The 24,839-nt window shown below is 42.1% G+C and overlaps 6 protein-coding genes across 6 annotated transcripts; 3 read left to right on the forward strand and 3 right to left on the reverse strand.

Annotated features, from left to right (window-relative positions):
* Positions 1–692: 692 nt before the first annotated feature.
* Positions 693–2,224, forward strand: EAE97_001804 (uncharacterized protein; the record flags this gene model as incomplete). Its single annotated transcript, XM_038872315.1, has 3 exons — positions 693–905; positions 1,057–1,468; positions 1,521–2,224. The coding sequence occupies 3 exons, from the start codon at positions 693–695 to the stop codon at positions 2,222–2,224; spliced, it is 1,329 nt and encodes a 442-aa protein (XP_038736873.1).
* Positions 2,225–2,865: 641 nt separating this feature from the next.
* Positions 2,866–5,340, forward strand: EAE97_001805 (uncharacterized protein). The gene is made up of 2 exons (XM_038872316.1): positions 2,866–3,609; positions 4,003–5,340. The coding sequence occupies exons 1-2, from the start codon at positions 3,226–3,228 to the stop codon at positions 5,290–5,292; spliced, it is 1,674 nt and encodes a 557-aa protein (XP_038736874.1). The 5' UTR covers positions 2,866–3,225; the 3' UTR covers positions 5,293–5,340.
* Positions 5,341–7,325: 1,985 nt separating this feature from the next.
* On the reverse strand, positions 7,326–8,435 carry EAE97_001806 (uncharacterized protein; the record flags this gene model as incomplete). Its single annotated transcript, XM_038872317.1, has 3 exons — positions 7,326–7,596; positions 7,656–8,137; positions 8,199–8,435. The coding sequence occupies 3 exons, from the start codon at positions 8,433–8,435 to the stop codon at positions 7,326–7,328; spliced, it is 990 nt and encodes a 329-aa protein (XP_038736875.1).
* Positions 8,436–9,047: 612 nt separating this feature from the next.
* EAE97_001807 (uncharacterized protein) lies at positions 9,048–10,611 on the forward strand (the record flags this gene model as incomplete). The annotated part of the gene is made up of 3 exons (XM_038872318.1): positions 9,048–9,192; positions 9,302–9,332; positions 9,525–10,611. The coding sequence occupies 3 exons, from the start codon at positions 9,048–9,050 to the stop codon at positions 10,609–10,611; spliced, it is 1,263 nt and encodes a 420-aa protein (XP_038736876.1).
* Positions 10,612–10,629: 18 nt separating this feature from the next.
* EAE97_001808 (uncharacterized protein) lies at positions 10,630–13,035 on the reverse strand (the record flags this gene model as incomplete). The annotated part of the gene is made up of 3 exons (XM_038872319.1): positions 10,630–12,066; positions 12,133–12,868; positions 12,976–13,035. The coding sequence occupies 3 exons, from the start codon at positions 13,033–13,035 to the stop codon at positions 10,952–10,954; spliced, it is 1,911 nt and encodes a 636-aa protein (XP_038736877.1). The 3' UTR covers positions 10,630–10,951.
* Positions 13,036–19,743: 6,708 nt separating this feature from the next.
* On the reverse strand, positions 19,744–21,679 carry EAE97_001809 (uncharacterized protein). The gene is made up of 3 exons (XM_038872320.1): positions 21,046–21,679; positions 20,564–20,991; positions 19,744–20,506 (listed from the first exon to the last, which is right to left on the reverse strand). Exons 1-3 carry the CDS (start codon positions 21,332–21,334, stop codon positions 20,192–20,194), a joined length of 1,032 nt encoding a protein of 343 aa, XP_038736878.1. The 5' UTR covers positions 21,335–21,679; the 3' UTR covers positions 19,744–20,191.
* Between the last annotated feature and the right edge of the window lie 3,160 nt (positions 21,680–24,839).

The raw sequence follows: 24,839 nt of genomic DNA on the forward strand, positions 1-24,839 counted from the left end.
ATTGTTAAAGCAGAAAGTCGTATATCGGGAGCCCCGCCCGCAAATTGCATCGTTGAAAATTGCAAGTGAAGCCTAATCAGGTACTTTGTGGAGCTCGGATCGAGGCAAGAGAAGCTAGGCTCGCTAGGTTTTCCGCACGTCCTACACTGTCATGGCATCTGTCCTGACCACGGGCTGTCGATAATCTAACAACGTACTCGAAAATTAGCTTCCATGTACTCAATCCTACGAACGGTTCTCAGAGCAAGAAGGATGATGCTTGCAGTTGGAACTCGAGCCTGGAGCGGCAACCGACCTTCATATGCGTAAAGTTGCAAAAGGCTGATGGTCTAAGTGGACATCTACTACTCATGTACTCGTCTAAAGAAGCCCCGAAAGCAGGATATATGTCAAGATACAGGACTGTCTCTCTTTTATTTCTTTCACTGATTATAAACCCTTTTCATTCGCCCACATTGATGTGTAGTTGCTCAGTCATCCTGATACATAGATTGAGTTCAATCACCAGCGTACCTTCCTTCCAAGCTTTTAACGCCTTCTATTCTGATATTAACATCCTTCTTACCCTTGATTCTCACGATCTTTCCCTAAATCACTAGTGTTTTATATCCTTTTAACAAATTATTGTTTTCTTGTTTCACAACTTCAACCATATAAATTGGAGTACTTTTTGGTACTCATAACCTGCAATCATGTCGGGCCTCATACCTTACCTAGGGGAGGTTTTCTCAAACGTCAACTATCATCGTCCCGAGTACAGAACCTCATATTCCAGTTCAGAAAAATCTTCAAGAGACTCCAGCATGGATATATCTCGGACGCACTCGAAAGGTTCTAGCAAATTCTCTCAAGGCATTCCGGATGCTCTTACATTTGACAAAATTATCAATGGTGGAACATGTCCTGTAAGGTCAAGCTCTATTATATTTCCATGGGCAATTCTGTTTTGATTATTTGACGGAACAACCGACTCGACATGTTCCGGTCATGACTGATTACAGTGCCTGTATCACTTACACTCAATGCCTCATCACATTGCTGACCACTTATTTTTAGCCAATGACCGTGAGAGAATTTATGAACTATCTCGAGTTTATTGAGCATGCCCCAGAGAATCTTCAGTTCTTCCTCTGGTTCCGAGATTACACATCTCGTTTCGAAAATTCAAACCGTTCCAATCCCTTCTCAACTCCACCCGCAACAGCCTCTTCAGAACGTCAGGTTTCTGGTTCATCTGAATATCATAATGATTCGGCGGTTGGCTTTGATGATGCTGCGGATGATAAGCGGCCAATGACTACCCATACCATCAAAACAACAATGAATTCTCCGCCACAGGTTACGGCTCCTTGGGAGACAGGTTTTGATAAAGAAGGGGGATCCTTAATGGAAGTTCGACCAGCAGCACAAGATTCATACCGTTCGATTACCCAGCAAACATTTAGTCGTGCTGGTATTCAAATTCCAGGTAATTTGATGGAACCCTTTGCTCCGCAAATTAAAGCTTACCCCATGACCAGATATTAATCTACCTTATCGTGATGAGATTGATCGAATCGTCGCCATATATATTGCAGATAATGGCTCTCGTCAACTCAATCTATCTTCACGTCAAAGAAGTACTCTTCTTGAGCGTCTCTCAACCACAACTCATCCTTCTGCCTTCCAACCCATTGTCGAAACCGTTGAATCTAGCTTGAGACATCAAGCACACCCTAATTTTATTCGTTGGAGTATTTGCAATGGCAACAAACCACGTCAAGTGTTTGCTAAGGGTCTCGGTGTCGCTCTTATTATTTTCGGCTTCCTGTACGCAATTCTTACAACCCTCAGTAATATGTCCCGAGGATGGCGTGCATTTTCGGCATTATTCTGGGTCCTGGGGATTTCTACACTGTATGCAGCATTCAGAGGGATGTGTGTTGTACTACATGGCCTTCATCATCGCCATCTTCGACCTTGGGAGTTATGGGAGTCTGAGGACTCTGCCATGTATCTGGACGATAAATCTTGTAGCGGAAAGGACGAAGAGTATCCATGGGTCAAGAAATATGAGAAGAGATTTTTAATCAGAAAAATATTTGATCGAGAGGTTTGGGTACAGGAGCCGGCATTGCGACAGATACAAGATATAATTTTCCTGCAATCTTTACTTATCGGTACCGGTGTAGCTGTCGTCTTGATGGTCATCTTCTTGGCTGTTCCAGGGGGTGGCCTCTTCTAAGCGGGATAGAGAGCAGAGCAACGATATACAATAAATAATAGCATTACACTGGGATGATGAGATGACTAGGTGATCTTGGCCACTATATGAAATTTGCTGGAGCTACTGGTTTTGTTAATTTGTATTTGGGTGAGATAAGGATCAGAGCTATTTGATAACTGTACTTTAATAAGTCCTTGGGAGACAAAATGGAACAGAAAACTTACTTTCTATGCAAGTTCCCTGTATATTATCCCATCATCTACTGCGAATATCCATTTTTCATTACTGAAAGTGGACTGAGATGTATTGGAACCCGAGACTTCAGACTAATATCATCCAGTGTTCAATTCTAACTATAGCATTCAAAATCCGCTTGCCCATGACTTTCCAGCCCTTGAAAATCAAAGGAACGTTTACAATAAAGATGATTGGGAGATTAACAGTTTTTCAGGAATTTGCAGCAGCAAACATATATTTCTATCTCGCAACTGATATCGCTCTGCAAAAACCAATGGGGTTATTTTTCGCTCACGGATAAACACTTTCCACTTTCCGCCGCCTTAAACTTTAACCGTCATTTTCAGCCCCCAACATTAAGCAAGCAACCCAAAATAACCACAATTATCAAAAGCAGCATTAGATCACCCAAAAATCCTCCTACCCACCCTTGAACATACGATACCGAACCCGACGACATCTCCTTTTTACCCCATCAAATGAGCCCAATTCCTCGCTCACAGGAGGAGATTACATGCACTTACCAGCCAATTCGAATTTCCGAAATCCCTGGACCCTCTTTCCCGCTGATTCCCGCTCGTCTGCACAGCGCCTTCCGCAGTCATACTTCATCGGAGAACATAGCGTGACCTGTCAGTCGGAAAATAAGGTGTAGATCCAACGGGTCTTTGACGCACCGGGAAACAGACGTCAGATTCGACACGTGGACTGTGGGCCACGGTTCGCTTTAGGGCTGTTATCTTACAGTCAGAACAGACGCGGCACGGCCTGGTCTGAGAAGCATGGACACGGATCTGCATGTTCGATTAGATCGGCGCTCTGGAGACAGTCGAAATGGAAATTTTGATGCATCGATCTCTTACACCGCGAGGTCGGGAGTCGACTCGAGATCAATTTCTTTTGCGTCAGACTCAAATTTCGTGAGTGGCAATGATAATGCCGGCTTTAGGGCATCAGGGGCGGATGTACGGGTTTCGAATCAGGAACTGTCTTCCTCGCAATCATTCCGAAATTCCCATGATAGTCTGAGTCCTGATGCGAATCATCCAGATGTGGAGGGGGGAGATGATGATCAGAAGCAGGGACAGAAGAAAGTTAAAGCTCCAAGATTGTATCATAAGAAATCAAGGAATGGGTGTCAAAGATGTAAGGCAAGACGTGTCAAAGTATGTTTATCTTTTTTATCGATTGGCTTCTCGTACGATTGAATATTGATATTGGTCCTGTGCCAAGGTATTGTAATCTTATGTTCGCTTGTACCTGAGTACTACTTGACTCGGCATATGTACGACGAACGATTCAATGTTTTTAACGTTTTGATATTAATTGTCATAATTCGATTTAAAGTTTCGTTTTACAAAAGGTACAGAGATAGTTCTCTGCTTAGGAATTTCCCTTCAACCTTCTTCCATCATAGGGTTACCTTTGCATGTACGTAGCTGAAAGTCCTTTTTTGCGCCTGGCGATCTCGACATACAAGCGTATTCACTAGATCTCTACATCTGAGTCATTCATTGCAAATACTTTGCCATCGCGGGTCCTCGCTAATCAGAATGCAGTGCGATGAAACCAGGCCTATCTGTAATAATTGTATAAGGCATAGGTTAGGATGCGTCTATACAAAACCACCGCCACCACCACCCCCAGCGGCATCATCACCCCAGACCATCAAATCTAATTCCAGTAACCCTTCAACACCAGAACACAACAGCATACACGCCCTAGCTGAAGATCTCAGTAGCGCATCAGTTTCACCCCAAGTAGACCTTTCCATACCACCAGCCCCAAGCCAAGCTTTCAGCGATGACCTTCCTGAGTCTAGTGCTCGTCGGATGCTTGAATTACGATTACTTCAAACTTACATAATTCACACATCGCCTACATTCCCCAGTTGTCATAACCCTGAGACCTTGAATCTATGGTCTGTGGTGGTCCCAAAACTCGCTTTCGCATCTCCCAATCTTCTCTACGCCATGTTTGCCATCGCTTCTCTACATCTTCACGTGCTCTCACCAAACGATATGGAGATCCAGCGAGCGCGCCAGCACTACCTTTCCTTAGCATTACGACATCATCAAAAAGGAGTCGCGAGCTTGAATCCCAGCACTGCCGATGCAGTAATGTTTGCCTCGATTCTAATTCTCAACGACGCATTTTCCAGTTTACAAGTTCGTTGCATGAAACCATACACGCTGCCTACGCATTGGTTACAAATGGCCCGAGGGACCGCTTCTGTATTTGCCGTTGCATTAGGCCTAATAAGACATGATCCAAACGCCAAAGCAATGGCACTCCTACGCACCAAGCCCGCGCTCACCAAACCAGAAGAACGACTCAACCGCCCCGAAATCCACCCTCTCTTCAACGCAATACTCACATATCCCTCCCCTCACATCTCAATCTCTCCTCAAACTTACTCTGAAAACGGGGGATATGACCCCTCAATTCCTCCTACGCATCTAACAGCCTACTTACAAACCCTCTCCTACCTCTCCTCCATCCACCTCAACATCATGCAGCACGAACACCCCATGGCAACCGCCCGCCGCTTCACAGCCTTCGGACTGCAAGTCCCGAAACTTTTTATAGATTTGGTGGAGGAGAGACAACCGCGTGCACTAGTAATTTTTGCATACTACTTTGCGATGGCAACGTGTTTAGTAGAGGGTGGGGGCCCGAGTGACAGTATCACATTGCAGATGAGAAATGGGGAGGATTTGGACTTGGGAAAGACTTTTTGGTGGATGGGAGCGATGGTGCGGAGGGAGATTGGGGGGATCAGTGGAATTTTACCGGGCGGCTGGGAGGGATTGATGAGTTGGCCCAGGAGGGTCGCGGGGTTGGAGTAGTGGGCTGAAAATGATTGAATTGAGGAGGGGCTTTGGGGAGCATGCGATGTTTGGATGTTTATAGTATGTTAGGGAGGGGTTACTGTTTTTGGCGTAAAAGTGTGGAGCGCATACAGTACATATATTTATGCGGGTAACGGTAGGGAGGGATGGTTATTGACACCTGTAATTTTAGCATGTATCTCTTAAGACTCGTTTTGAGTATTATACCCTATGGTACAGTCACCGTGCACTTCTATTAGCCGAAACTCCACAAAACGCGTTTTTTCATGTATTATACTTCTACAATCACATTTTATTATTTTAATTATACTTTCAATTTATAATATATAATGTATTGAAGATATGCAAAATAATCCTTATAAGTATCTTATTTCATATATATACAGCAAAATAGTTAATAAAATAAAGGAAGGCTTTAATTCCTATTGAATTATAAAGAATCTTGGATTCTTTTATAGAATTATATAATATATCCTTTTATAAGATTTAATATACAATAATAATATATACTTATTATATACTAATTAATCTAAATTATATAATGAATAAAATGAATAAATACTATTATAATATATATAACTGTTTTTGAAAACTATATATAAATAGATTATTCAAAAGGTTAAATTTGATTATAATATTAAAACTATTAAGAGGATTTTAATCAAATATAGTATAATTAATTAAAGATATAAAAAAAGATTAGAGCTTATACTAATATATATTATTAAATAATTTAAATAATATTTAATTTATAAAAAATTAATAATTAAAGAATAGGGTTTAATTATATAATCAAATGAGTATTTTGTAAAGTAAAGAAGAAAAAAAGATTAAAATAGTATTTCTATATTAATTTTTAGAAATAGAATTCAGAAATAATTGAAATATATAATATAAATAAGAATATAAAGATTATATATTAAAAAAGCTTTTGGTATATTGAAAAAAGTAATCTATATATAATAAATAGGGATTTTGAGAATACAAAATATAAATATAATATTAAATCTTATTTCAAGGTTTTTGAAATTGAAGTAGATTCTATTTTCAACAAGTTCAATTTAGAATATAAATTTATATAGAATAATATTTTTATTTATTATATTTATAAGATATAAGATTGATTTCAAAAAAAAAGATTTTTTTATTAAAGAATTAGCCTTCTTATTCCTTTGATTTTAATTTTATAAAATATATATAATAGACTTTAAAGATAAGAATATATAAAATATTTTCTAATATTATTATTAATAAAAGTAAATCAGACTATATTTATTAAAAACTAAAGAATTGTTTATAAATAACTTGGAATATATTAAATAAAGAATTATTTAATAATTTAAAAGTTAATATATCTTTTAGAATTAAGATTTATATTATAATAAATAACTAATATATTAAATATTAATAAATTGAAAATCAATAATAGAATAATTTTTATATATATTAATAATATAAGAATATATTATTTATTTATTCAAATTTAATAATTTTATAATTCTTGATTGATTTAATATTTAATATTGAAAAAAGGTGGTGTAATATGTGATACCATAAAATAAGCGGGGGGGCGGATATAAGTGGCCTAGTACTGTAGCTAGTACAATCTTGACTATAAAAACGTACATAACAATCCAATCTAGTGTGAGTGAGACATAATGTGGTTAGATCATCACCCACGTTGGAAACATCTCATATCAGAACATCTCTAGTGTGGTGGGAAAATCTCATTTCCTATATTATTTTCTGCTTTGTGATGTTAAATAAAGATTTGTGGATATTATTATTTTAACGGCAATGTAGACTTTATGTAGCCTTTCGCATCTCCTCGAGTTGATGTTCCAATCCGTGGCATTCATTTCTGTCAGCAGATACAAAGCAACCGCGGCCTAGTTCAGACAGCTGAGAATGGCATGTTCATAGTTTTGATCATCAAAAACGAGCTGAAGCTCCTTGAAAAATGTGGCTCTTATTTCGTTCCCTCATGAGTATCATCACATATCTTAGCCGCAACCCGCTTTTATAACAACTCAATCCAGATCCGGCACAGGTAAATGATCTAACAACTTTACTTTCATTCCCAAATCCTTCAAAGCCTTCAAGGCATTCCGATCTCTCAACTCTTCCGTCTCTTTTTCACTCACTAAAACAAAATCATGTTTCAAGACTTTTGATCCTTCGGGAACTGAATACTTCTTTGCAATCTCAGCGGTTGCGGGTTCGAAGTCTACGATTAGTGATTGTTTTACTCCGAATACTGCGTCTGATGATTCGTAAGGATCGCCTCGGAGATACAATGCGCTATTTTCTTTGTGTTAATATGAATTATGAAGTCGATTACTTAGTGTGGAAAAACGAACGTTATAAGATGATCCCAGCCAGGCTTCTCAAACATAAAGTGCATATGAGCCGGTCTCCACGGATGTCTCTTCAACAATTTCAAAAGCTGGCCCACAGGCCCATCATGCGGAATGGGATAGGGAACAGGCACGATAGCCTTGAACCAGAATTCTCCATTGGAATCACTTTTCATCACGCATCTTCCATCGGGCCCGTCTCGGATGTCGTGCTGGACATCGTAGTGGCCTGTGGAATCTGTCTCCCAGATGTCGATTTTGACATCTGGAATAGGGGTTCCCGAGACGTCTTTGATGGTGCAGAGAACGATGCATGGGTCGCCTTGGGGATCGGAACACATCTTATCGCCTGATGCCATTACCTCTGCATCGTGGGTGTGGAAGGGACCGAGAACGCTTCCTTCGGTTGAAGAGGAGGGTTTGGGGTGGTCGATTGCGTCGACTAGGAGAGATAGCCCGAGGATATCTGATAGAAGGATGAATTCCTATTTGCTTCATTAATTGTATTCTCCCAACTGAATTGTGGGATGGAAATGATGTACATACATGTCTAACATCACTAGATATTTGACCAACCCTCACCAAGAAATCTAATGCAGCCATCCATTCTTTAGTACTCAGACGTGTTTCACGGGCAAAATCATGGAGATGTGTAACAAGTCTTTCCATAACATATGTGAGACGTTCATCGCTTCCTTGAGAATTTATTCGGACAGTGTTTTCGGTGATGTTGTCGATGGTAAGATCTTTCATGGGGGGAATTTTAATTTGTGAGGGATCCATGATGAGAGAGATGTATGGACGGTTTATATGTTGTAATAATGCGGTAATACTATACTCGTATGGGAGTGGAATAAAGTATCTCGCACAGAGAGGGACTGAAGCTTTGATTGAGTGCGGGGGTTGATGAGCTTCAAGTTGTAAATTGCGTTTCCTATATAAAATGAAGTGATGATATTGAAACTATTCGAGTATTGTAGAACTCCCAATCCCTTTTTATGTACTCAATATCTCTCGAAAAAGCATTCATAAGCTCAAAATAATGGTTAACAAATCCTTTATAAGTAATTACAAACAAACACTAGCTAGCACTCACGTCCCTTTTCGTCCCACGCACCCCTCAAAAACGCGGCAATCATAATCGGACACATCCCCTCCCTTCCTTAGATCTTTCGGATCCCCACCACATACCGTGCTCAAATCCCTAGTGTTGCGGGGAGCTATATAGAAATTCGATTTCAGCCAACCAAACCCCTTCTTTTTCATGACTTCTACCCCACGCGAAAATTACTGCAAGTAATCTTAACCCTTACTGTCGTATCTTTTCCCGATAATAATTATATCAACCTGCATGGTATAGAGGATGATATATGATACCAAATATCGAAAACAGATATGAATAAGAGAAACGAACCATCAGGCGACGAAATCGCAAACGTCGTGTTAAAACAATTTGACCAATTGCCCACGAAGAGAAAACCGTTGAACAGGGGAGAAGGGGTTCGGGAATGGATACCTTTGAGTGGGATTGTTGCTTCTGGTAGGTAAACTTTTGAGGCAGGTTCTTCTTGTGTTGATTAGAGATCTGGTCATTGAATATTTCTGTCAATGCGATGTTGTATTGGTATGGTAAGGCTGATTCGAGGTAGGTGAGAATGGATTGATTTGTTTGGCTCTTGCGTGAGTTTTCAATGAAAATTTTAATGGAACTTTTTCCTCAATCTTTTATACATAGAGATGAATGCAATGAGAGATTTTTTGTAGAACGTGGAGTCACGTTTTGATTCAATCAACAGCTTCGTCTTCTGTTTTATGAATATCATCACATCACTTTCTTCCATGACTTCTATTCCTAACACCACCCCATTTCAGAACCGGCATGAAATGTCTTTCGCAATCCAAACTTTCCCAAGCACAAGGTAACGTGCTCCACGACTGGCACGCCGAGATTCTCTGTCTACGCACCCTCAACCATTTCTTCCTACAGGAAATTCTCGCCCTCCGTTCTACCCCTTCAATTCCCTCCCAATACCTCCAACAACGCTCTCCCGAAACTATCACCCATAATTCCTTCCAACCTTTCGAGCTAAAACCCCACATCAAACTCTACATGTATTGTTCCGAAGCGCCCTGCGGCGACGCAAGCATGGAACTCACAATGGCATCTCAAGACGATCCAACGCCGTGGGACTTACCACCAACTAGTACCTCATCCTCAGACAACAAACCCGAACTCCCAGGCCGAGCCAACTTCCAACTTCTCGGACGCGTACGACGCAAACCATCGCGTCCAGACGCACCCCCCACGCTCTCGAAATCTTGTTCTGACAAACTAGCTGCATCTCAATACACATCTATTCTCTCCTCTCTCACGTCCCTCTTTATCTCTCCTCAAAACATGTATCTACATTCTCTCATCCTCCCAGACACGCAATATAACGAAACAGGCTTTGTACGATGTTTCCAGACTCGTTTATCCACGCTACGAAATAGAGAGCATGGAGTAAGAGAGAGTGGGTATGGGTTTCACGAAATTGGTATCAAAACCACAGGGAAAGAATTTGTATATTCTCGACGATCAGAAACTCACAATGCAAAAACAGAATATGTGAGTAGCAATATATCCACCTCGTGGGTGCGTGGCGATGGGAAAACAGGCGGGGAAACGCTTGTAAATGGAGCGTTGCAGGGAAGAAAACAATTTGATGTGAAAGGTGCGAGTAGGGTTTGTAGAAGAAGAGGATGGAAGTTGGGACTTGAAGTTTTGGGTGCGATTACGGGAATGCAGATTGGTGGGAAGGAGATTGTGGAGATGATTGGCAGGGGTTTGGAGGTGGTGGAATATAAGAATTTGAAAGAGAGTGACATATTGAGAGAGAGGAGGAGGGCTAAGGAAGAAGTGAGGGAGTGTTTGGGTGGATGGGTGAGGAATGAGGGGGATGAGGGGTTTGGAGTTTAGATATCAAAACATTAAAAACGATGAACATGTTGCAATTAAATCTATCAGTTCACCTATATGACTATCATCTTAATATTTATATTTACCATCCTGATGTTGACTGTATTGAAGTAATTCAAAATAGTACGTGAACTCCGCCTGGGTATATACACCATCATGTCCTGAAGTCCAAAGCCTTCAAACGCCCAGCCAGTACGTGTTTTAGTATTTCCTACTTCGCCCTTCAATGCAGATATGCAGATATGCTAAAACTCCTTGAAAACAATATCCATCCTATACGCCTGGAGAGAAGCCACGAGCGGAGGTATAGTAGAGTAATGAAACAAGTGCAAATCAAGTTTTAGAAAAGCTGCTCGACCGTGTTCTCAGCATTGTAATCCTTAGTAGCTTCTCTCGTTTCTGCATCCTCGATAATAGATGCCTCTTGTTTACTCAACCTGGCGAGTTCCTCCGTCAACGTCTTTGTTGAATAAGCGTATTGCTCTGCGTGGTTGCCACGCCAGCCATAGTGTTTGCATTTCTTAAGGGGCTTAATACACAGATTCTTCAGTTCGTCAGGGATATCTCCCGTATCCGGAATGACCTGACCAGGATATGGAGTAGTTTCGCCAAGATGCTTTGTTTCCTCAGTACGAGGACCAAGAATACCAGTAGCGAGATAACCTTTACCCTCCTCGCTTGCACACCAAGCACCAAACTCATACTCATTGAGAGCAAGACGATTATCGTACCCGCAAATCTCCTTGACCTCGACATCTGGATGTTCTTGTGCGATTTTAGCACGTCGGTTCATCATAATCAAAAGCTTTTGAGCCATTTTGAAACCTTCAATCCGTTGTTCAATGACCGTGCGTCCAGCCTTGATCTTGTTTATAGTAGATTCTTCTTCTGGAAGCAGATAGTTGAGACCTAGTGGTTGACTTGGGTCATGTCCTTCAGGTATTGGCAACTTCGGCCTTGAGCCAAGCGCATGGAAATCAGCTGCTGTCTTACATGAAGTCAACAGCGCTCCAAATTCTTCCTCATTCAATGCACCACCTATAGTACGTTTTTTATTAGAGCGCAACTTTGCGGCAACAAATTCCCAAAAAGCAGTTGCGTGCTCGTCGCTGCAATACTTGCTAGGTGGCTCGTCCATAACACGAGCAGCCTTCCGACACCCATCAACGTTATGGTATCTGCAAATTCGCTTCCATGTGGTGAATTCGGTTTCGGAGCTGCAATTTGGACAAATAAACCGATCGAGCAAATTTTTCGCGTCCTCGACATCAACATCGATACATGAGCAATGGTACCAGTCCTGGCAACCTCCATCACAAAATATCATCATACGGTGATCATCAGGACCGCGACATATACAGTATTCACCACCATCGTTGCTGCCATCATCGTCGGACGGGCCACTTCTTCCCCCAGGAGTGGCGCTATTACGTTGCGATCTAGCATCTGTAGGACCTGTGCAAATGTATTAGTTAGTATGTATAAGTGTCATGCTTGTACTTGCGCTGGTGGGGAGTGTACCTTCGGGCTTGGCTGCTTTGGTTTGGAACCTCTTGAAAGGAGCGACGGTGCTCTTCTTCTTTAGCATTGGTCCCTTCTCCGACTTTATTTGTGATGGTACAGGACTGCCATGCTTAGGAGCGGATGGCCCAGGTGATCCTTGACTAGAGGACGGCAGTGCTTTTCGAGCCCGGCCTTCACTCTTGATCTGTTCGGAGATACTTAATGGTATTCTATCATTGAAACTTGGCGTACCGTCTCTTGAGCTTGTAGATGGAGCTTTTGGTATTCGGGGCGGTGGCTTGGGCTTTGGCGTTCTTTTAGGAGGAGGTGCTATGCCAGCAGCCAAATCTGCCGCGGCCTCCGCTTCCTTCTCATCTCTTTCCTTCAAGATTCTGAGTGCCAATTGATAAGTTTCACCGGTCAGTCTGATCTTCCTGGATTCAGACGCATTCTTTTTGGCTCTGTTGTAAAATCGAGAATCTGCGGCAACGTAGATCTTATTCCATCTATCGTCATCTACACCGGGAGGTGTGGGCTTCGCCTCAGGATATTTATATCTGTAACCAGGAGCGTTGTTTGATATTTTGGATTTGGTAGCAGAAGGTTTGGGTTTGGGGGGTTCTGGAGCTGCCGTTTGGGCTTCTGCTTGCTCCTCTGTTTGTTCATCAACCAAATCTTCAGCAACTGAAGCATCGTTTGAGGCTTCAGCCAGTTCCTCAACTGGAATCTTGTTTGGAATTCCAGTATCCATTAACTATAAAAGATGTCAATTCAAGCAGGGACATTTGGTACAAATCTGAAGGTCAACACCGCGCAAGGCTCCACCAAGAGAGCTTGGGTTTAAAGAAAACAATGGCTTACCTCGACTTCACCAACAACCTGAGGCGTCTCAATACGAGAATCAATATCCATTGAATCCATGATTATCTGTCCTTGATGCCTTCTTTGGTCTATGATTAATAGTTTCGACTTCGCACTGATAATTGAAGTAGCATTGGAGCAATCGGTAAGATAAAATGCGATCCAAGGCTGACTGACAAAGCTCAGACCATCTTTCATGCGGTTGTATCAGCCTTGTCTATGATATCACATGGGAACTAGATGCCTTTTCATGTGGCATGATGTTCAACAACAGAACCCAGACTTCATCTCCTCTCGACCACACTGGATAATTGTGCCATATATGGTAGCATGTATAAGCCTACAGGACTACAATTGAGACAAGTGGTATACTACATCACATTATTTCAACCCTACAAGGAAAGTGGTCAAATGAGCAAGCCATGATCAGATATTCCTTCGGATCATTTCTATCACCTTGACCTCTAAGTTCCTGAACTGACTGATAAACTACCGATTCTCTCATAGTGAAAGCTTCATTGGATGCTTCTCGGCTACTATCCCCTCTTTTTGGGGGTGAAGTGGTGGATTCTGGGACGAAGGCTCATTGACAGAAAGTTCTCAGCTATATCCTTCATTGCCAGAACCATTCCTATAACCAGACAGCTTCTTGGCTACAAGATATCAATCTCATTGCCAGTTGTTCTCAGTATATATATGCCTGGGCAATTTTCTACAAAACATATCTATAGACAATTATCTTTACCTGCTTAAAAACTGGAACTCTGAGCCCGCTGCCGAAACAGCGGTTCAAGATCCAAACGTGAGGGCCAGCCATACTCACTTCTATCGTTCTGTTTATGGAAAGCTATCATTCGAAATGTGAGAATTTTTACTGTCTTAGAATGAGTCAATGTCCTGTCACAAAATTTCCGCTTCGTTCAAAATTGTCTTGTATTGGACTACAGTAGGTTCTTTTCAAGCATCAGAGTTAAGAAATATCGGTACCCACAACAGTTCGTTGGAGGTGTGAACTCGCTAGTAGCCCGAAATGTATCAATTTTTGGTTGTTTTGTTGAGGCATGTATCGCAGGATGTAGCCTTGAGAAGTTGTTGATGCATAGTATTGTTGTTACTTGACAGCACACGTTCATTGTTTAAGCGATTGAACTTGAGTATTATTTTCAGCGGATAGCAGAGTCGATAATTGGCAAGTGGATGGGCGGTGACTGTTCATGCTTTTTCTCGTGTAGGTATAGATGTGGGAACCGCAGAATTTATGCGCCACCATGATTATCCTCCTACAGATCATGAAAATAGTGATGACACGCTGCCATCCACTTTGACCTTCACTCGCAGACGCCTATTCAGTCGCTACAGTCTCCACAACAGAAACGCGATCATAATATCTCTTAGGCAGCTCATCTTGCGCATTTTGGGAAAGTTGGCTTGACTAGGACATGCAAAGGGTAGAAGAGACGAGTTCAGTGAGATTCGAACCCAAGCATGTCAATTATTAAACCTTTCTTCGACCAAATTATCACTCTCCGCATTATGATTGACAGCCCAAAAGAAGCCTGCTTGGGTTGTTGAGACCACGTCTATTTACCCGGCGGAAATATATGTACGAAACACGTAGGTACTGGTAACTTTTTATTATCAACATCAAACGACCACCTGCATCGACATACGTGTAAATTAGCTGCATGCTCCGGAAACGGTTTAAACTCAAGCCGTGATTTGTGGTCTGCAGATCCCAATACTCACGCCGATCTGTAATGGAGACAGAGGGGCCATTGAATGAATTTGAAAGGAATCTTGGGGATGAGAGGGGAAGAATTGTTTGAAGATCTAGAAAGGAAAAGAGTCTCTTCGCTCGATCAAGGAGTTGGATTGTGCGTGCATTGAGGAAGATCGAGGGTCAGTTTAATTACCTGTTCCACACAGCACCGCTTACACATATTGATGAAGAAAAAGGCTGGCCTTTTACAGCGTACCTCGAAGGCTTGAACGGTTCTTAGTCTCAAGCGTTATGATTGCCCTGTCCATCAAGATTGACAGCTTGAATCTAGAATTCTCAGAAACGTGCATTGTCTCCGCGGGCATACTTATGACTTAATCAGCAAAGCCTTGATATAGTGCAATATTAATTGCGCCGTTTCAATCTATATCATCACCTCTCCGAGCCCTCTCTAAACTATTTTATTTCTAGGGAGTAGACGATCTCTATCGAATTTCTTTCTTGACTAGTTACTTTTATTCTTCCCTCTTATGTCCGTAGTTGTTATCTCAGTTGTTGCGAATGACGCTTAGGTTAATGGTTATGTACCTTTACACTTTGAGCGATTGCTGTACTTTAACATGTTTGTTCTATCGTAGGTCATCGTGGTCATCCTCAACGCTGAACACATCTCGCATTATCTTTGGTCTAGATTGACTGTCATTTGCTCCTTTGGGATTTTTAACCCCACTAAATGAAATCATGCAGCTTAGATCAGAGCTCGTCAAACATCGGTTCACTAATTAAGCGTTCTGGCTTGTGTTCGAATTTGGATTTAGCTTCATAAAGTACACTAAGTCAAAAAACCGCAATGGACTTTGTATATTGAATCATATTTGCTCGCTGCCATTGAATCGAGCAATAAATTTTGATGTGTTACTTAGACATCCTAGACATGTCATATATGAAGCTAGGGGTACCGGCGTCGATTATGATTGTTATAAGAAGCGAAGCTCAAAAATTGCCTGCTTTGGCTCGAAGCAGATTTAATCAACCATGTTGAAGCCTCCTATATCTTAGATCAACTGGTATCACCTGCCATCATAAATTTTTTGATTCGTTGACGTAAATACTTTCCATTGCCTGAAGAGCCAAGATTTTCTGTCGTATTACTACTCGATGACAAAAAGTACGCGGCAAACCTCGGCAAAATCTTTCCTCTTAGTAGCGGCATAAGATCAGGAACAAGAATTACTGATACCTCGAGACAGGATAATACTTTGCTGGCGATTTAAATAATGTCGAATTGAACCAATTGTATATTGAGTTTAACTACTCTGCTTCACAGCAAGATGGTTAGGAATTATCACATCTAGATCGCCTAACGAGATCTTACTTACATGGCAATCACCCGGTGAGCCGACTTTCTGAGCTGTCCGCCACCATGGACAAGGTATTTTGCTTCATCACAAAATCGTCAACAAGGATGACTCCGTGGTATCAGAATGATTCAAAAAGGAGGAAGATTCTCGAAAAGGAAGCATTGAAACTCACAAAATTGCAGAATATGACGTATACCCCTGGTCAACATCTACATAGAATTCCTATTCGATCTCAATACCCATTCATTCCCACATCGTCTCCAACTATTGGGCAATCACAAACTCCAAGAAACCAATTTTCCAGAAAACTCACGGAGATTTCCTTCCTAGTACATGATTATATCCTCAACTAAGCATACCGTATTCACCAACCAGGGCATCCGAGACATTTTTCCAAAAAAGCATATCATCTCATCTCGGTAAAAGCTACCGTGATCTTCTTCGACAAATGCACATCCTCCGGGGCATTTCACTCGTCATTTGGGAATGATGTGGCTGGGGGAGACAGGTCCTGAAAAAGAAGCTTGGGTAGATTTCAGTACCTGGGACATGTCAGAACATCGTACGATGATTCACGGATAATGTCTCGACTTAAGAAACTCGTTTATCATATGTTGTGTTGCATTTGAAGGAGTGGAATCTTGGGGTATTAGGTGGGATTCGAGGGTGCGCGTGGGGGTCGGTATGATGTATATTGCTATGGATTTGTTTGGGCCATTGGAGGAAGTATTCGGGTGAGTTAGAGTGTCGGAGAAATTGAGGCATCTCGGAATGTTAATGGGCCACGGTTAACCCGTTGTCTTTTGCTTTTGCACAATTTTGAATTTTATCATTTGATAGCATATGTAAATTATACGTAGCAACGAGGTATCCCGGATTATTGCCAGTGCATCATGAGAGCATGGGATGAAAAATGGAGCCAGGACCCAGATCGATTGCGAACTTAATTTTACCCGCAAAAACCAGGGTTAAACATCTACGGAGTTTAGAAATTTGACAGGATACCGGGTCCTCCTCTTTTTCCCAAGCACATTGATTCATAATTCTTCACCGTTTTGCGTGCAGGACGCTTGTTGGCGAGTCAGTGCCCAGAGGTGCTGGCAGATCTTAGACCTCTGTGCGGGTTCTGAAACATATATCGCCAGAACGACAGGTAAACGTCCGTTAGACACCAGTAGTGTGGTGGGTTCTAATAGCGGTGACTTGATTCACGTTAGAAATGTTTGCAGAGGTAGTTGCCGCCACTAGAGCAAGATATTAGTAGTATCTTAATTCTCCCCAATATACCATAAACAAATTTCCGCAAGTACAAGTCTATACTACGCATAATTAATGAATAAGATCCATCTTAATGCTCCATTCGGTAGTACCTGAACATCAATTAATATCGACATATTATTCCAAGAAGAAAATAAACCTAATCCCCGAAGCTTATCCCTCACCCATTGAAAAATTCCACGTGGTGAAATTAGTGTTTCCGTTCTTCTCCCGCGATGCTTGCAAACACGTCGAGTTGTTTTGGGAACTACTTCCTGGACTTTTAATTTATGTTGATATTTGATATCATCAAAGAGGGAATACAATATTAAAGTTTGGGCATGTACTCCGTGCGTGTATTGATCAATTCAGACACGTTGTAGGGCTTAGATGAGTGTCAATGTGCTTGGCGGGTGGTTTGACCCCTTATATCCCCACCTATAGTACCTTTTCAATAACGTCCAAAGCACCTAGGTATCAATATATTAAGCATTTTATACGATTTGTCAACAACATTTGGCATTATCGAAGGATTAAACAACTTCTAGTGTACAGAAGATGTAATCGATAAATATATTGCGTGGCCTATCAAATCTCCGATGGATGTCAATATTGAAGAAGGTTCCAATGCATTCCCGTTCTGGGACCGAGAGATTTGGATCATGCTGGAATCGGGAATGAATCGTGAATTGGGCTATATCTGAGAGCTGTTATTGCCGATACAGAGGCACGACTCCTGCATTCGGGTATGGAAGCAGAGATGAAGATTACGGGGCGTCGATGGAGAGAATCTCAAACGTCGATTATCAGTGCCAATGTGTGGATAAGCAGCATGGCTTGACACGACCTCAGTGGGGACAGTTCGCGAAGGGTAGCTTGTCTATGGCTCTAAGCGATGTGTTTAAGAGATGGGATGTGCAATAGTACATACTTGTCTTGACTCTTCAGTAATAAAACCCCGACAGGTATACAGGGCTTTTGGCAAGGGATCAGGCGGATAGGAGTTAAAAAGTAAATCAAAGTGTTATGTGAATGTGGATCGCGGGGGGTTCCTTGAATTGAGAGGGTGGGTAGTGGATTCAGAGCGTTGGTGATGAAGTTTAGCTGTGTGTGACGGTTTGGCATCTCGCTGTAGTGTGTTTATAGCGCCTGGAGGCTTTAGAAGGGAAGGGACAGGCCTTGTTGGTTTAAGTCTTCTTCTTTGCGGTAAAGCTTTAAGGCCACTCCGCGAGTAAGTGTTATTGGGTTCCCGGAAACGGCGGGAATTCCTGAATTTCGAACACGCTTTGCTGTATACTCCCGCTTGTATACTTCCTGCACTGTGGAGCGAATACGCAAAATGGAGCAAATGCTACTCTAGGTCCCGGATCTTGAATTTACGAGCCCACAGGTAGGTATCTGCTGTTGGCAAATCCTGAATATGCACTGTTCGGGGTTTAGATTTCGTCACTCTTGAGTTACTAACCACACACACTGTAAAATAGAGTTAATGTCCAAGTCAGGCTTGCAGCTCGGCTGTTCACTCAAATGATCAAAGTTAGAACTTGATTTGCTTCCCAGGTTCCCCTCACATGCGCCGAAACTCTTTTACCGCACTATTGAACTTTGATATGTACGGTCAAGGACTAATGTCAATCTTTGAATCAGAAGTCCTCTAAATCGTAGATCATCGTCTAGAGTACGTATCTGTCAATCTTATTAGCGTTAACTTACTTCTCCCGCGAAGTCCCCGGTCGCAGATAATTCGAGCCATAACGGCTCTGAATACACAATGACCAGTCTGATATTCGAACACTGTAAATAACTTTACCAGACATATTTCTATGACTCCATACATCACTTCTATAGCTGATAGGTAAAAATACGAAGGGAAGATGAAGCACCGTTGCAAGTGAATCACAGAGAAGTTGGTTAATGATTTCCGAAACGGCGCAAGTTGATTACCAGTGATGGCCATAGCCACCGTTGATAGTGGGCGGATGGTCCCAGGATGCAGTAGATCGGATCTTCTTGCACTTTAGGTCATTGAGGTCTACTGTGGATTCAAATCTAGGTTCTTTCGTTCAAATGCCGTAGTAAGTTGTAACGTTTTTTGCAAAGGTGGAAGAGTGGAGAGGGAGTGGAGTGTGATGCTCCTTTTTCTTTTTATTATTTGAATTTTTCTCATGTAGAGGATGGGGAGTGGATCTTATGAAAGCTACTTTCGAGACTTGAGCGCCAGACATTGCGCACAGGATGTATGATATTATCTAGTAGAAATTTGAACATTCAGAGTCTTTGTCTTGTAGCTGTGGTTGGAACAGATTTGTAAATCAAAGATGATGGTGCGAAGTAATGATAGTCTGTAACGTTTTCTATGAATAAAGATTTGACGAAACGTGAAAAGATTTGGAAGTTCAAGATGAAGTAGAGAGATTTCCTTGTCCTTTTCAGGTAATGCTTTTGAATTGATTCCCTTACTTTTATTTTACACTATCATCTATCTATTCTCTACAGAATGGTGATGTATTTCCAAGCATCTCTTTATAAGATTTTCCGCCTTCCTATTCCTTTCTCTTTCCAGGGCAACCTCGAGACCTTGCGATCCCTTCGTCTCATCCTTGTCTTTACATTCAAATCCGTTCTCTCGTAACCTCAGAGAAACTAATAGCCATTAACGCCCATGTAAATGCGGACCGCAGATATTATCCAGCCTCCAGTGTTTCCAAACGCCTTTCATAAATATACAAATCCTCCCAAGAATAGGAAATATAGACCAAAAGGGCGGGTATCGTGATTAAGGAAAGCCATACCACACAATACCCAGATAGTTATACATTATTGACAAGTGAAAAAAAAAGACAATAGGCCATCACCGCCCGACCCCTGTAGGTAGCACTCAGACCATTGAGCCGCTCTCAAAACTGTGGCAACCTCGCTCGTGTCTCTTCATGTTACTCCTAACGCTGAAGGCTTTCCCACAGTTTTGATGTGGACACTTGAAGGGCTTCTCGCCAGTGTGCGAGTGGCTGTGAATTCGGAGACTCGATGGTCTCGAAAACGCCTTGTTGCAAGTCTGACAGATATATCTATCTTGTGACTGAGGAAATGAGGCTGCTGACGAAGGGGAGATATAATGATGGTGTTGCCACGGATTAGCACCGGATGATGGAGTCAGGGTCACAGACACTGGCATCATTGGTGGAGGGAATTGCTGTAGAGAGATTAGTTACACTACTTCTTGTGTTTTGATGATAATGATTAAACATACCTGTGGGAGTGGTCTTTGATAGTATAGTCCAGAAACTTGAGGAGATTGTGTTTGTATTGGGCTCGGGTAGTAAGAGCTCAAAGATTGGGCGCCAGGCGACATAGTGTACGATCCGTTGAACGGTGAATGACCATATTGCATTGAAGACACTGGCATTGAAACTCTTCGAGTAACAGTTTGGACTGGTTGACGTTGTGCATGAGGCTCCATGTTGTTGATGGCCGAGACTTGAGAAGGATTAAAATAATAATTTGGCGCAGGGACTACTGAATATGATGAACTAGATGCTTGAGACGGTGAATGTCTGCCGTCGAAGCCGCCATCAGATTGCATTGGAGGTGTGGGTGGAAGAGCACCTCGAGAGCTCATTGCTGAGGATGGACCGTACTGATGTCCAGACTCTGGTCTACAATCTTCCTTGAAAGCTGCTGAGGGACAAAATCAATTATTTGAAACACAGGAGAAGATCTGAGAGCACTGACCTTGTTGTGGCGATGACTGTTGCTGAGCTTGCTCTGTAGGACTCGATCCATCGGCCAAACCCAATAGACTTGAAATGGATGGTAGGGAACACTTTGAAGTTTCGTCGACGGGTGGTGAAGGTGGTGGTTGAGGGGCGTTAACGTATGTGTAGGGAGAGTGTTGAGCCATGGGATGGACTGTGTAGGGATTTGAAACCATCGATGAGGCCATTGCTTCTGGTGTGTTGTTATAATGAGAAAAGTGATGTTGGTGATTTCTTCGCTCGTGAACAAGACTGGAGAGATTCATAACCCTATATGAAGCGGATCAAGATCGAATGTGTCTAACGCCGGATATTGTAAAGTTCGAAAAGATGTTGATAAATAGGTGAATGCAAGAGATCGATGTAAGTTAATTAGATGATTACTTTGAGGGCTTTCGTATGTTTCACTGAACCGGTGGTATATTATGAAGTGATTGAACCTATTCCTTTCAAGATACGCCTGCGAATATACGGCTTTTGAAGGACGAGAGGGATCGATGGATATTTAATATCAGATCTCCCGAGGGCAATGGGTGTGGGCGATCAGCGCGAATCCACCAAAGAGATCCTGGTAGGATACCAGAGTAACACTTGCTGTCACAAATTGGGTGTGGGTCTACCTTCCGGGACTGTGACTTCAGATGCCCCAAACTTGGCACAAATAATAATACTCGATGGATGGGATGATCCGGACGACAGTCTGGCTTCATATTGGTCTACGGGATTTCGCCGCCTTTTGGTATTGCTCGACCGGTACTGCGTGCTCGATGTGGACGTGCAGGCACTGCAGTGTATGAATTTTCAGGATTGTCTAGGGTGGGTCCAGGGGGTCTCATGCCTGCAATGACCGTTACTTTCGTTATGCGCCCGCAAGTAGAGGGGATTGGAGGGGATTGGCTAGGGTAAAGATGCTTGTTTAATGCAGACAGGCGTGCCTCGGAGCATAACCCAATTTAGATGTCGTGGATCCTTCTTTCGACATAATTTTTCAGGTTCTGAAGGGTGACCCTGCCTGTCACTTCAACATGTTTGGGATTAGGTTTTTTGGCGACTTGCTAAGAAAAAGATATGAGACGAGGTGACGCGCAAACGGTGATTCCAAGTTGGGATCTGCTAGTATGAACCCTACTTTCAGTGCTCCATCGGCAAATTAGCACAGCAATGCTCTGTTGGAAATTGGAGATTCTTAAGCCTTGAACGATTAACATTAGAAGGGTTGACGATGAATTATAGTGGAGTTCTAGGGTATGACTTGAGCCCTCAAAGTTCTGACAGCTCTAGCTACAACACACCCTCAAGGCACCTAAGGCTAACCTGAGTATCGATGTGCAGATTTGTTTATAAATGTGTACAGTGCCCTCTGTGATATAACATAGCACAGTTTGGGTTATTCTGGCAACTACCGTGGCAATAACTCGGGCGATGGATCAATTTCGTGTTCTATATTTCCTTAGGTTATACGGGTATAGTTGTATATGCATGCTAGCTTTTAACTTCGCAATCTACATTTACAAACTCCCAAAGTTCCCCAACTTATCGCAAGGTACAATCGTGACATGTGCAATTATGCCACCTGTAAATCTGAAGAGTCTGTTCGCGGAATTTGCTACAATTGAAGGATCAAGTGAATCGCCGGTGCACTGTTGATACTTTGACACAATCCGTCTTTCTTGGGACGAATAAGCGTTGCAACTAACCAGTCAAAATGCAAGTCAGTTTGGAGTAAATTGGACGAGTTTCTGGAAAAGCGGCTTTCAGAGCATTCCCCTTGCTCTCTAGCACCCTTACATTTGTTCCAGCGATCGCCCACTGCTTGTCTCTGCCGGTGCTCGCTTGGAGGATGGAGGGGTCCGTGATAAAGGTTGGGATGAATGATATGATACAGGGTTTCCCCTCCGCTCATTTGAATGGAGACGAGTCTAACATTTGATTGAATACCCATGATATCGACAAAACCCTCTAAACAGCGAAGTTGCCTGTCGAGGCTTGAAGAAATATAATGTTGTGGCCAGCGCAGTGAGATTATCTTTTGTTACACGACTTGACGAAGTGCCGGTAGATATTGATCTTAATGTTACGGAACTCTTGGGGTTGCCATCCCACTGTACAGTTCCTGCAACGCTGATGATATTCTCGAGGATATTCTGGCCATGGATGGCCTACCGGCTTACGAATAGAGTTTCATCCCTGTGATGAATGTCTATCAGTAATGGGGAACGTTGTTTCTCTATCCGCCGAGAGAGTGATCGTCGCTACTTGACTTTAGACGTTGCAGGTCATATTATAATATTTTCTTCTTGTAAAATATGTCGAATATAGATAAGAGGCATCCAAATTTGAAGCTTTAATTCATAAAAACAAACTGTATGCTTTGGTGGGACCGGAGACGAATTTAACACGGTTGCAGCATGGTTTGATGACAATAAAATCTTTCAATGGCGAGACCAACTTGATTGATTGTTCATTAACAGAATGTGATGTGTTGTTCGTGTTCTATCAGTAGGTTACTGTCTAATTTCATTTTAAGGGCCTTAAGCTATCATCTTATGATTTTAGAGACATTCTAGAATGTTACCCGTGCCGTCTGAAGCCCATCTCGAATGTCTACCACTCTCTGTGGGACTTTAATGCTCCTGTCAATGAACGATAATCACTCTTTGCCCACACTTTTCCCACGCTTTTCCCACTACTACGGCCCGTGTTAACCATGTTTTTCTTTCTGTATTAGAACCTAACATGTATCGTGCCGTTAGATCATGATCATCCCGGCGCAAGGGATACAGGATTTTGCTTGAGGAGAATGAGATGTGTTGACGGTTCAAATCTCGATTTAATCTTTTTAGGTAGGGATCCTTTTTGAGCAAATAAATCGAAAAATATATTAATTGGTACAAAAGTGCTTTCGTATGAACATAAACAAATTTCGGTCTTGAAGCTTCATTGGGAATTAGATAAATATATGTTTCAAGGAGCTGAATATTTTGGGCTGAATGATCTAGGTTCATGAGGATCATTGAGCATCCTAATCTTTTGGCCATGATTCGAAGATTGGGTCAATTTGATGAATTATTGATTCATGTAGCAACGAGTGTTTTTGTTTTTAATTGATCATTATGCCAACGAGTAATGAGTATGTAGTGTGAGACATTGCAATCCGTATGAATACTGTTATTTTTGAGTTTTGGATAAGTACAAAACTCAACTTCGGAGTCGGAGTGGTACAAATATCGTAATAAGAAGATGAAGGGGCTTCGCGAAAATATTCCACTGGATATCAATCCACTAACTACTGTACGCCGACTCACCGAGATTCTTGTGGCACTGTACAGTGCACACTCGACTGTAACACATTTTTTCTTGTCACCACATTTAACCCAGTCTTTATCTTATGCCCTCGAAAGCCGATTCCTACCAATCTTCTAAGTTCTTACCCAGCAGCGCTATATCCCTAGGCACACTACCCAAACACGAGGCTCGATTGTATCCACAGCCAGCATATTGGGTTCAGTCGATTCGAATACCCCTGCTTTGCCATCATCTGGCTTGTTCCCCATTATTCTATCAGTAGGCCAGTAGGGGTAGAGATGGAGCTAAAGCTGAAAAGCGCCGTGATGATCGCTCTTGCTTCGGATAATGCAGATCTTAGTACACACACCATCGGTGGAAGGTTGGAAGTATCTTCGTATCTGACAAGCTGTATGGACCGTTAGAGGCGAGACACCAAATACATGGTAACCTTCTAAAGATTCTTCCATATCCAATTACTCAGCT

This window comes from Botrytis byssoidea, assembly GCF_014898295.1.
Source record: "Botrytis byssoidea strain MUCL 94 chromosome Unknown BBYS_003, whole genome shotgun sequence".
NCBI classification, from domain to species: Eukaryota; Fungi; Ascomycota; class Leotiomycetes; order Helotiales; family Sclerotiniaceae; genus Botrytis; species Botrytis byssoidea.

What these genes read in the sequence shown, in the direction of transcription:
- EAE97_001805 (XM_038872316.1), top strand. Translation starts at nt 3,226, where the DNA reads ATGGACACGGATCTGCATGTTCGATTAGATCGGCGCTCTGGAGACAGT. An exon ending in GTAAGGCAAGACGTGTCAAA is followed by an intron (nt 3,610 to 4,002) that starts GTATGTTTATCT and finishes ATCAGAATGCAG; the next exon opens with TGCGATGAAACCAGGCCTAT.
- EAE97_001809 (XM_038872320.1), bottom strand. Translation starts at nt 21,334, where the DNA reads ATGAATCTCTCCAGTCTTGTTCACGAGCGAAGAAATCACCAACATCAC. An exon ending in ACAGTCATCGCCACAACAAG is followed by an intron (nt 20,992 to 21,045) that starts GTCAGTGCTCTC and finishes TTTGTCCCTCAG; the next exon opens with CAGCTTTCAAGGAAGATTGT. An exon ending in ATCAAAGACCACTCCCACAG is followed by an intron (nt 20,507 to 20,563) that starts GTATGTTTAATC and finishes ATCTCTCTACAG; the next exon opens with CAATTCCCTCCACCAATGAT.